Raw genomic sequence first — 10619 nt, 5'->3', positions numbered from 1 at the left:
CCACGGCCCCGTTGTCTTCTGGGTAACACAGGGAGATGCACGCCTCGCAGACATTAAACTCTGACCTTGACTGTGTCTAGACTGACAAGAAAGAAGTATGGTTGTGAATATGGTATTATTGGTCACATTTTATTTGCTAGTTACAGTACAATATGAACATGATGTATTTCATTTCACATAGTTTCAACAGTGATATACACTATACCTTTAATAGTTTTTTCACTGAAATCTTGACCAGTATCAAAAGCACTGATTCAAACACCATAATGAATAACCGTAAAAGTATTTCAGATTCATGTGTCCTTCAAGCACTTAAAGTAGTTCCTCCCCTGTAATAAACATAACTTAAGCTCCCTAAAATTCCAGCATTTAGTGCAAACCAAGCAATGCCAATGCAGACCTTTCTAATAAAGTAAAATAAAGGCAATACATAAAAAACAAAAATGCATTAAAAATCTCCTACAGTAGAATGCATTGATAAACTTTTAACAGTTGGGAAGAATACAAGTAGATACACTAAAATCAATTTCTAGAATCACCATTTGAAAAAAATAATGGGTTGTTACATTTTGTAATTTGTTAAATTTTTTTGTATTTTTATCATTTTATTATTTGTATCAGTTTATTATAATATATTATCATTAGCATTTTTTAGCACTCAAACTTCAGTTATGCATAATAGTTCTTCAGATACATCCGGATCTTTCTCCACTGAGGCTTAGCTCTGTCCCTCCAGCTCCTGCACAGCCGCCCTGAGGTCCTCCACCACCAGGTCCACGTCTTTGCGGGTGGTCCCCCGGCCCACGCTCAGACGCAGTGCGTTGGCCGCCACCTCCGCGGGGATCCCGGAGCTCAGGAGGATGTGGGACGGCCTGAAGGTCACGGCAGAACTAAATTAATTATCCGTTTCGCTCTAATTACAGTCAATCTCAAGCACGTTTTCAATGGCCTGTTCTGTTCAGTTCCCAGGAGTCCATATGCAGAATGCCTTAGCACCCATGATGCATGAGCGCTTCGAGTTTTACATCTTGGTTGGGATAACCTGTAGCCTAGTGGCTAAGCCTACTGACTGGGACCTGAAAGGTTGGTGGTTCAAGCCCCAGTGTAGCCACAATAAGATTACATTGCATTATTGGCATTTGACAGACGCTCTTATCCAGAGCGACGTACAACAAAGTGCATAACCATAACCAATAACCATAAGTGCGCTGAAAACCCCAAGAGGGAAGTACAATTCCCTCTAGTGCTAAGAGTACAACAAAGACAAGGACTAGAGCCTATTTGATTAATCTGACAATGGATTATATCTAAAACTGTTTTTATACAGCACAACACAATATAGTTATATACACTTATGTAGGAACAATAAACAGCTTACATAGCCAGAAGTTAACGTCCGTTCAATGTTAGTTTTTCTCCTTAGGAATGTGGTTTATGATTATGGTTGCTTACTGACTATCTGAGACACTAAAACACTTTATTGATGTGAATTGGATCAATAACTATAGAAAACAACAAATAACTGCAAAACATCCCTGTGTTTGGAACTAGCAGAAATACCATCGTATCGGACAAGTTATTACACAAGTAATGCCACACCTTTGAGAACTGAAAAACAACAACTACCAAGATCAAGTGTAGCTGTTGGGCCCTTGAGCTCCCTTTACCCCACATTGCTCCAGGGGGATTTCGTCTAATAACCTAAGTGGGATTGGATAAAAGCATCAGTAAAATAACTAATACTCCAATCATTTTGGATTTGGATTTTCTCACTGTGTGAGATCCGCTTGCAGTACCTGTCTCCTCTGTCTGAGTGGCAGGCAGCGCCCACACTGGCCAGCAGCTTCTTACAGCATGACAGTACACTTCGTCCTGCCAAAAAAAACATCAATAATTCAGTTTTCATAACGCAGTTTTCATTGTTACGATTCATGCCACAGTCCATTACACTGCCGAGCGACAGCAAGACTTTTTAAAACATGCAACGATGGCAGAAAAACAGGCAATAGCAATCCAGCTGAGTCACCTTGCAGTCCTGGGCCAAGGATTGACACATTGCAGGTATTCGGGAGTGTTTCTGAACCAGGAAAATGGCTGTTAAAATGGATCTTCTCCTTCCCAAAGACATCCTAACAGGGAGAAACAGGAGAAAGCCTCTTAGCTTATCCATAGTTATCAATGCTTATCCCCATATCATTTGACCTGGGAAATCACACACTCAAAATACTGTTGCATGTAAGGTCACAATGTGAATCATTTCATAACGTAAGATAACATAATGTGATGGCAAGAACAGCCATTTAGCTCAGCAGGACAGGCCTACCCCCAAGTGTAGCTACTGCTTAGTTTGGCTAAAATCTAAATAGTATCCAGCACCGTATCAAACCTGGTCTTGAAAACCCCCATTTCAATCCAGTAGGAACAGTATCGTTTGAAGTGAAAGTTATGGTTGAAATCAAATACAAATTTAAACAACTTAAAATCTCAGTCCACTGTCAACAATTGCCAAATTGAGGAATTATGGGTAATGGCTCAGACCTCATCCCTGTTCTTCCCAACAGTACAGCCACACTCACCTGCAACTGCTGCTCCAGATAGAGCCTGGTGTCTCGCATGTGGGTCTCAAACTCAGGCAGGTGTGTGTTCACCAGCTCCGCCGCCTGATGACACAATGCACCTCAGCTAAGTGTACCATTACTCACAAACGGTAGGCCCCAAACAGTGTAACACTAAATATTAAAATATTCCACTCCATTACTGACATCTGCATACAAATGTAATGAGTTAGAGATTTGGCAGAGTCCGAGGTGGGATTTGAACCCCAGCCTGTCACTCGTCCAAAGAATTTGCCAGACTAACTTGTTATCAGTCAGCTATAGGCGAACTTGGCCTTAGCCACACTTCACGGTGCATTCATTGGGAATGCAGCGGTGAGATCCAGGTGTGCCACAGCCCTTGTGCCCTTGACCAAGGCAATTAAGCTGAATTGCTTCAGTAAACATCAAGCTGTTCAAACAGCTCATACAGTGATGGTTGCCTCTTAGCAGCCTCCTCTCAGTAAATAAACCCACTTCTAATAGGAAGGCATGATTTATAAATCTTCCATACCTTTCCAAGACCAGCAATCATTGGTGTGTTCTCGGTCCTAAAAGAAAAGAGAGCCACAGACTAGATTCCAGCACCATTTATAATGTCTGCAATTCTTTCACTTCCACACATTAGGGGGCCATTTGATGAAGGCCATGTGGAGTAGTTAGGGCAAGCTTAGTTAATGTTACAAAATATAACAGCTGCTTTCTCGGTTGCAACAAAAGGTGGCAATACAATGACAGCGTGTTTGCTATTCATGCGATCGACATTAGCTGACAATATTTTTCCCCAAGATCTAGTCGGGAAAGAAAATTGGTTTTGAAGGCATTAATTAATTGTCCTAAACAGTCCTGCAGTCCTGGGCCAAGGATTGACACATTAGAGGTGTTCGGGAGGGTTTCTGAACTAGGCTGTCAAAATAAGTTAACGAAACAGTTTTCCATTTTTAGTCAAACTCGCTAATGCAGGTGTTCAAATTTACCGAAAGTACAAATTCCTTTTAGGAATCGATCAAGGCGTGTAGCCTTCTCAGCCGAGAAGGGACTGCAAATTGTTGCAACAAATTTCCAAACCAGCCTCACCGTGATATAAAACATAGGTTGGATACCAGTGCCTGTCTGTCTATACTTATACATAAATGTTGCTGGGGAATATTCATAATACGCTAAAAACAGAAGAAGGCACACCATGAGAACTTTATTGTGCTGTGTTTTGTAAGTAAAAATACCCTATTTACCCTGGTCGGAAGTTCCTTTCCTGCCCACCTCCAAAGAACATGGGAGATACAGGGGTGGTAGTTCCAGGACCATTCACGTAGAGTGCACCAATTCGTGGAGCATAAAACTGTAAGTGTGTAACAGCCCAGTTAGAGAAAACACAGGAATAAATACATGAATAGGCAGAATAATCTAGAGTAGGGGTCACCAACCCTGTTCCTGGAGATCTACTGTCCAAATTTGGTCCACCTAATTCTACTAATTAGCAGCTCTATGAGATCAGAAGCTGTTGATTGAGGTGTGCTTTGTTAGGGTTGGACCTATAGGACATGAGATCTCCAGGAACAGGGTTGGTGACCACTGATCTAGAGCCTTAAAAAGTGAACAAACTCCTTACCTTGTGCCCGACAATCGTAAGATAATCCACACCTAGTTCCTGGACATCCACTCGCACTTTGCCCATGGCCTGAGCAGCGTCAGTGTGCAGGAGGATTCTGGGAGCATGCTGCTGTTTGTTAAGAGACTTCACCCTCTGACAGAGCTCTCTGATTGGCTGTTGGATGACAAATGCATTCAATTACCAAAAGGTACTAAATACAGTTGTATGGAACGTATTGGTGAAACCAGCTAACCATTACTCTAGCAATTAATAAGATGCTTTAATCTTCAGTTATGAACCAATCAAACTGAAAGGCGTTGGGCACTCAAAGTGACCTAATAATGAGAGAAATTAATTCATGAACATTTAATGATCGTGTTTTCCATCACATTATTCTAGCCCATATAGGCTAATAAGACAAATTTGTAAGATCCATATTAAACGATTGATATGATATCAGCTTATCATTCATCAGTTTCAAATAGTAAAGCACCATGGAACAGTGCACTGAAATAATTGATTTCCCTCTTCCAATCCCTCCCTCACCATCAAGACCCCTGTCTCATTGTTGGCCAGCATGACGGAAATAAGACAGGTGGTGGGGCGGACAGCAGCCATCATGTCTTCTACCACAACTTGCGCGGTCACCTTGGAAACGGGCACAAAGGTGACATCTGCAACAAGAAACATGTTCCGCTCTCATGACATCACCAGCACTCAGAGACAACAAGAGCATGATCGAGCTCTTCACTTCCAGAAGCCCACCTCGTTTTGAGACCTTTGGGATAGTGAAGTTCCACCTCACTATCCCAAATATCACCTCTTTTTTTTAGATGCATCCAGCTATGATATGTTTCGGCTTCTGAAATGGAGTCCCCTCTACCTGCTTTGCCCTCTCTGGAGAGGCTTTCGGCAGCCAGCTTGACAGAATCGTGTTCCACGTTGGAAGTGATGATATGAGGCAGAAGAGTCTTTCCGTTATGATGGCTCCTCTCCTGTCCGTTCATCTCTGATGTTCCCCTGCTCTCCCAAAAGTGTTTCACGGCCGTGTGGAACACCAGGTTATTGGCCTGAAGTGAAGATGACCACAATACGACTAAGGAACTTGACCATGAAGGGAAGTATCAGAAGGAATTTGAATGTCTTACATGGCATAGTAAGGAACGGTGGTGTGTTATGAAACTAGGGCCATACAGCCCAATGTCTTCATACTGTGATACTAGACTTGGTAATGGTCGTGTCCTATAGTTCATTAGCTAATTAAATATATCAGAGGCCTTGACTCAAAACTACACAGCAAACCACATTTTCACATTTCAGACAGATATATCTGTCTTTCGTAATTTACAACGAGCTCACACTACACTTCAAACTTTTTTTAACCTCCTAAGACCTGGCGTACACATGCGTGGACAATAAGCCCAAATAGCAAAGATAAATTAAAAATGCATACCAAAAAAGAGTGCGGGTCTTAGGAGGTTAATATACTTATGTCCGACTACACAACTTCTAAATAAATCCAAATTTGCTTAACTATTATATGGACATCACTTGTTGTCATCCTCCAAAACAATAGTTAGATGCATTCTCTCGACACAAAATAAATATTTTCTTAACTCAAACCCTTAATGGCACTGGGACATTAAAAAACGAACACAAAGTGTTCTTTACACTTTTAAATAAAAATTGGAGAGAGCAAAATGCATGACTATGAATGCATGGTTTTCATTAAACTTGTTAGCACTGACTCCCTTTGTTTAAAGGAGAAACTGCAGGTGAAAACTGCTAACTATAAAAAAACCCATGAGAGTACTTACCTCGGTCCCACCCGACATAAAGATGATGTCTTCTGCTCTCCCTCCAACCATGCGAGCAACATTTTCCCTGGACGTGTTGATAATGTCTTTGGCTTTCCTGCCTGTAAGAAAAGGACCTTGTTTAAACACCAACTGCTGACACCCTGTGCTAAGAGCTGTGCTAAGTATGCAGTAACTAGGGCTGGGTAATAGGCCCAACGCGAGCCCCTTAGAAAGGCTGGTGGTCCTCACCAGGCAGGTAGCTGCTGCTGGGGTTCCCCCAGGCCTCGTGCAGGGCCTCTGTGATGGCCACTATGACCTCTGACTCCAGTGGGGTGGTGGCATTATAGTCCATGTAGATCCTATGAGGGAGTTAGGAATGATCAAACGACCTGAGATCATAATTTACCATACCCTACAAATGGTAGTAACGTCCAATCTTACAGATCATTTTGATAATCACAGTCCACAAAACTGCTCAAACTGATCATTCCAGGGTTCTAGACTGCGACCATTTTTTGAGAGTGCGAGCTACAATTTCACGTGGTCGCATTAGTGCGAGTGCATGATGATCACCGGTGTTTTGGTGCCGCTCCGGCAGCGAATATCCCACGGGTACTGCGTTAGCCATTGTGGTTGAAAATAGTACTTTTTCTTCTTCCCTGGCTCAGTCGCTCTCTCCCTACCTGCACTCTTACTGCCTGTACCTCCATCATTAGTGCGCGTGCACGTAGCGGCGCTGAAGACAAAAGGCGCGAAACAAACAAACAATCAAAAAAAATGAACCGGTCCATTAGAGATTATTTTAAAAAACAAAGTGAGGAGAGAGAGAAGGAGGCTGGTGGAGAGGGAGAGCCAACAATATGTCCCGAATCAGACACGACTGATGATGAGAGTGCAGGCAGCAGGGAGAAGAGTGCAGGTGGAAGCAGGGTGCGACTGAAGAAAAAAAAGTATTGTTTTCGAACACAATGGCTAACGCAGTACCCGTGGTTGCGGTACGAACGGGTGAATTTAGATTCAGATTTCCTTTATTGACATTGGAATACCACAAAATTCAGAGTTCAGTTTGATGATGGCCTTGGGATAAAAACTGTTCATTAATCTTGTGGGTCCAAAACATTCAATGTTTGGCAGTGTTCAGTTCACGTATGAATGCTGCAGCTAATAAGTTATGCTGTTAGTAGGGAGGGCAAAGTGGAGCTTTAGAATGTAGACCGCTGTGTGCACGTGAGCTCGCCAATAGATTTCGCACAGAAAACGTAATTTGTCCACTTTTTTACTTCACAGTAGAGGTGATCAAACTTACAATAACTAAGTGCTAGTGTGTTCTAAGCCTTTACTGGTCCCTGTACGATGTTAGCATGATGTAGCTAGCATACGCGAATAGCACAAAGCCATACAATTAGCTTTTTAACGGCACTTGGTCATTCGAATCGTCATTAATTCATCTTGTTTCTATCAGTGATTCGGCGTGATCGGACAGTTCTGTAACTATGTAAATGACGTAAGAAGGATACAGCAGTGTTATGCTAAGCAAAGCTGTTATGCTTTGCTTTTATGTTTGTTATGTTTTGTTATGTTCAGATTAAAATATTTTGCAAATAACAAGTCTGGAGTCACTGTCAATCTTTACATCAATGCAAAACTAGGGTATGCAACTATTCATCAAGGTCATTGATTAATACCATGCTGTACAAAGAAAAAAGGTGCGACCAAATCATATGCTGGTGCGACCAACTGAGAAAGTTGGTAGCACCAGTGCTACCAGTGGAAAAGTTAGTCTGGAACCCTGCATTCAATAGAATGCTCATTGTGAGCACCAATAGAACTCTACACACTAGACAGCTGTGATGTTTAGGCTGGGCTAATGCTACAGAACACATCTGGTCCTGGTGCCCCAAGGTATGGATGGGTCGGTTTACCCGAGCAACAGCTCCTCCTAATGACTAATTGGGGCCCCACAGGGTACCAGCTGACATAAAAGATACATGGAACTCCTCCAAATAGCAATAGTGAGCCAGCAGTGTTGTGCTGCCTGCAGTGTGTAAAATTGTCATAGGCTCACAGGGGCTGAATTACAGAAGACCACACGCATCAGTTTTAGTACTCCCCCTTGGGTAAGAAAGGAACAACTGGCAACTCCAAATTGGAAAGGGGGGGTAATGTAATAAAGCATGTTTTTATTTTGCAAGAAAGTAATCCATCCATCCATCCATCGTCACCCGCTTATCCGGAGTCGGGTCGCGGGGGCAGTAGGCAAAGCCGGGTATTCCAGGCGTCCCTCTCCCCAGCAACGCATTCTAGCTCCTCCTGGGGGATCCCGAGGCGTTCCCTGGCCAGGAGAGATATATAATCTCTCCAGCGGGCTCTGGGTCTCCCTCGGGGTCTCCGCCCAGTTGGACGAGCCCGGAAAACCTCCAAAGGGAGGCGCCCGGGAGGCATCCTGATCAGATGCCCGAACCACCTCAAGAAAGTAATGTGAAAGTAAAATAAACGCCTTGAAACGGACTTCAATGGAAGAGAAGTCTGATGTCAATAAATAAGGTAAATAAAACCATTAAACTGTCAATTGACTTCTCGACTTGCTGTCCTACCTCTCCTCCTGCAGATCATTGCGCTGGCCCCCAAGTGGATGACGGTCACTGCCGGCAGAAGCAGCCTCTTCTCCCATTGTAGACATCAGCTGGAAGCATGGCGGAAATATGATGGGTGTGATTCGACATACGCTGACGCGAAGCGAAACTTAACTTGCAGTAAAGACGAAAGGATACTCGTAGGGTTTTAATTGGACCCATGTTCCCTTTATATTTTCACCTAGGCCTTATTGTTCAAGAAACAATAATTCTCCCAAAAAGTTTCGTTTGTTACAGCAGTTCATGCCAAACCGCTAAATTAGTAAAACATTAACACATTAACGCTGCGTGGTAAGGTTAGCTAAATTGAATGTACTGACATGGTTGAATAGCCTCAACCCTGTCAGTTGTAATAATAGTCATCATAGCTACATGTTTGGAAATATATATATATATTGGCAAATTAAGTTAGCAAATTCACCTAGCTAGTTAACTCCAGTAACTTACCTGCTGTCGCTAGTTAATTACAGTAACTCGACAAGCATTAAAAGCACACAGTTGCTAGGTTAGCATCGATTAGCTACAAGAATGTAAAACTATCAGACGTGCTACAAAGATACATTTAAAAAGCACGCGTAAATGACATAACTGGCTCTGTGGATTGGCTGTATTTGATAATTTCTCAGAATACTAGCTAGCATTACATTAGTCTAGCCATTGAGAGCTAACGGTAACGTTGGAGGAAAGCTAAGCCCTACGAATGGCCACTAATTTAGCTATGGTTATATATTTCATTGTTTATTCCACACTGGGTAAGTTACCGTAACGTTACATGACTGATGCAATCATTTACGTCACTTGCCTTTACTGCGTTTTTCAGCAATACACGTTATTACTGTAACGTTAGCTATCACACCATTGCCATATTGTTAGCTAAAAAACAGACCTGTCTTTCCAAGGCACAGATTCAACATCAATGAATAGCGGGAGAGTGATGCTTCAATGCTGCCATATATCACTGATTTACAAACGCTTGACTGTGAACTGGTCCATATAAAAGTAAAAAAAAGAAAACTTTCTGTTGATCATTCACAGAGTTGCTCCGTGGCAGCGACCTCACACGCGTGGCAAGTACCGTAAACCAGGAAGTGAACCATTGAATGGGATTAAAGCGACACCTCAGAGTCCACAGACAGAAGGCAGCGGTCAATAGATTTTAAAGGATGCACAGCGTCAGAGAGAAAATCTCTCTACTGCATCAACACACAGATGTTTTTGTTCTCCCTTTCTTTCCTTTTTGGTGCAGTCATTTAAATAGTATACAAGAGGCCTTTTTCTGGCAGCAGGTACATTTGGTCATGAATTGTTAACTCCCCAATCATCCCTCTATCGATTATCTAACCCACTTAATCCTGGTTAGGATCACAGGAGGTGCTATTGCAGCATGAATTAGGAAAAGGTCATGAATACACCCTTGACAGATCAGCAATCTATTGACGGGAACACACACACACACTTACACTGAGGGGCAATTTAGACTCTCCAATTAACTTGCATGTCTTTGGACTGTGGGAGGAAACCCGGAGAAGGCCTATGCAGACATGGGGAGCCTCCACACAGGCTCCACACAGAGTGGCCCTGGTTGGGATGCAAACCCAGGACCTTCTGTGGGGTCACTTTTTCATTCACAGCTGTGCTGAGTATTGATACTGATAAAACAAATGAAAAGTTTTTGGTGTTTTTGGATTACTTGACCATATTGAATAATACTACTAGTAACAATTTGTTATTTAGCTAACACTTTTATCCAATGAGACTTGGCAGGTGATTAGACTAACCACTTGCCCCCTGGAGCAATGCAGGGTTAAGGGCAGGTGTTCTTTATTAACACTTGTCTAGGCCAGGGGTCGGCAACCCTGGTCCTGGAGAGCCGCAGGGTGTGCTGGCTTTCGTCTCCACCTTAAAATAAGCAACCGATTCAGACCCAAGAAACCAGGTGAGGTGAGTTAACTGTGTAATCAACGGCTTTCATTGATCAATTAATGCCAAGTAACAACGAAAG

At 42.7% G+C, this 10619-nt stretch overlaps 1 protein-coding gene across 3 annotated transcripts; it reads right to left on the bottom strand.

The window, feature by feature from the left end:
* Positions 1-108: 108 nt before the first annotated feature.
* On the bottom strand, positions 109-9826 carry scly (selenocysteine lyase). 3 transcript variants are annotated; one of them, XM_061239549.1, is made up of 13 exons: positions 9504-9826; positions 8579-8667; positions 6234-6343; positions 6003-6103; positions 5069-5255; positions 4732-4859; positions 4204-4359; positions 3827-3933; positions 3109-3145; positions 2577-2660; positions 2027-2129; positions 1797-1872; positions 109-872 (listed from the first exon to the last, which is right to left on the bottom strand). In XM_061239549.1, exons 2-13 carry the CDS (start codon positions 8662-8664, stop codon positions 719-721), a joined length of 1329 nt encoding a protein of 442 aa, XP_061095533.1. In that variant the 5' UTR covers positions 8665-8667; positions 9504-9826; the 3' UTR covers positions 109-718. The 3 variants fall into 3 exon arrangements, with proteins under 3 accessions (XP_061095533.1, XP_061095535.1, XP_061095536.1); XM_061239551.1 differs by lacking the exon at positions 9504-9826 and adding an exon at positions 9065-9476; XM_061239552.1 differs by lacking the exons at positions 8579-8667; positions 9504-9826 and adding an exon at positions 6558-6689.
* Positions 9827-10619: the final 793 nt, after the last annotated feature.

The sequence above is a fragment of the Conger conger genome, chromosome 4 (assembly GCF_963514075.1).
Source record: "Conger conger chromosome 4, fConCon1.1, whole genome shotgun sequence".
NCBI lineage: Eukaryota > Metazoa > Chordata > Actinopteri > Anguilliformes > Congridae > Conger > Conger conger.
This window is presented reverse-complemented; position numbering and strand designations above follow the sequence as displayed.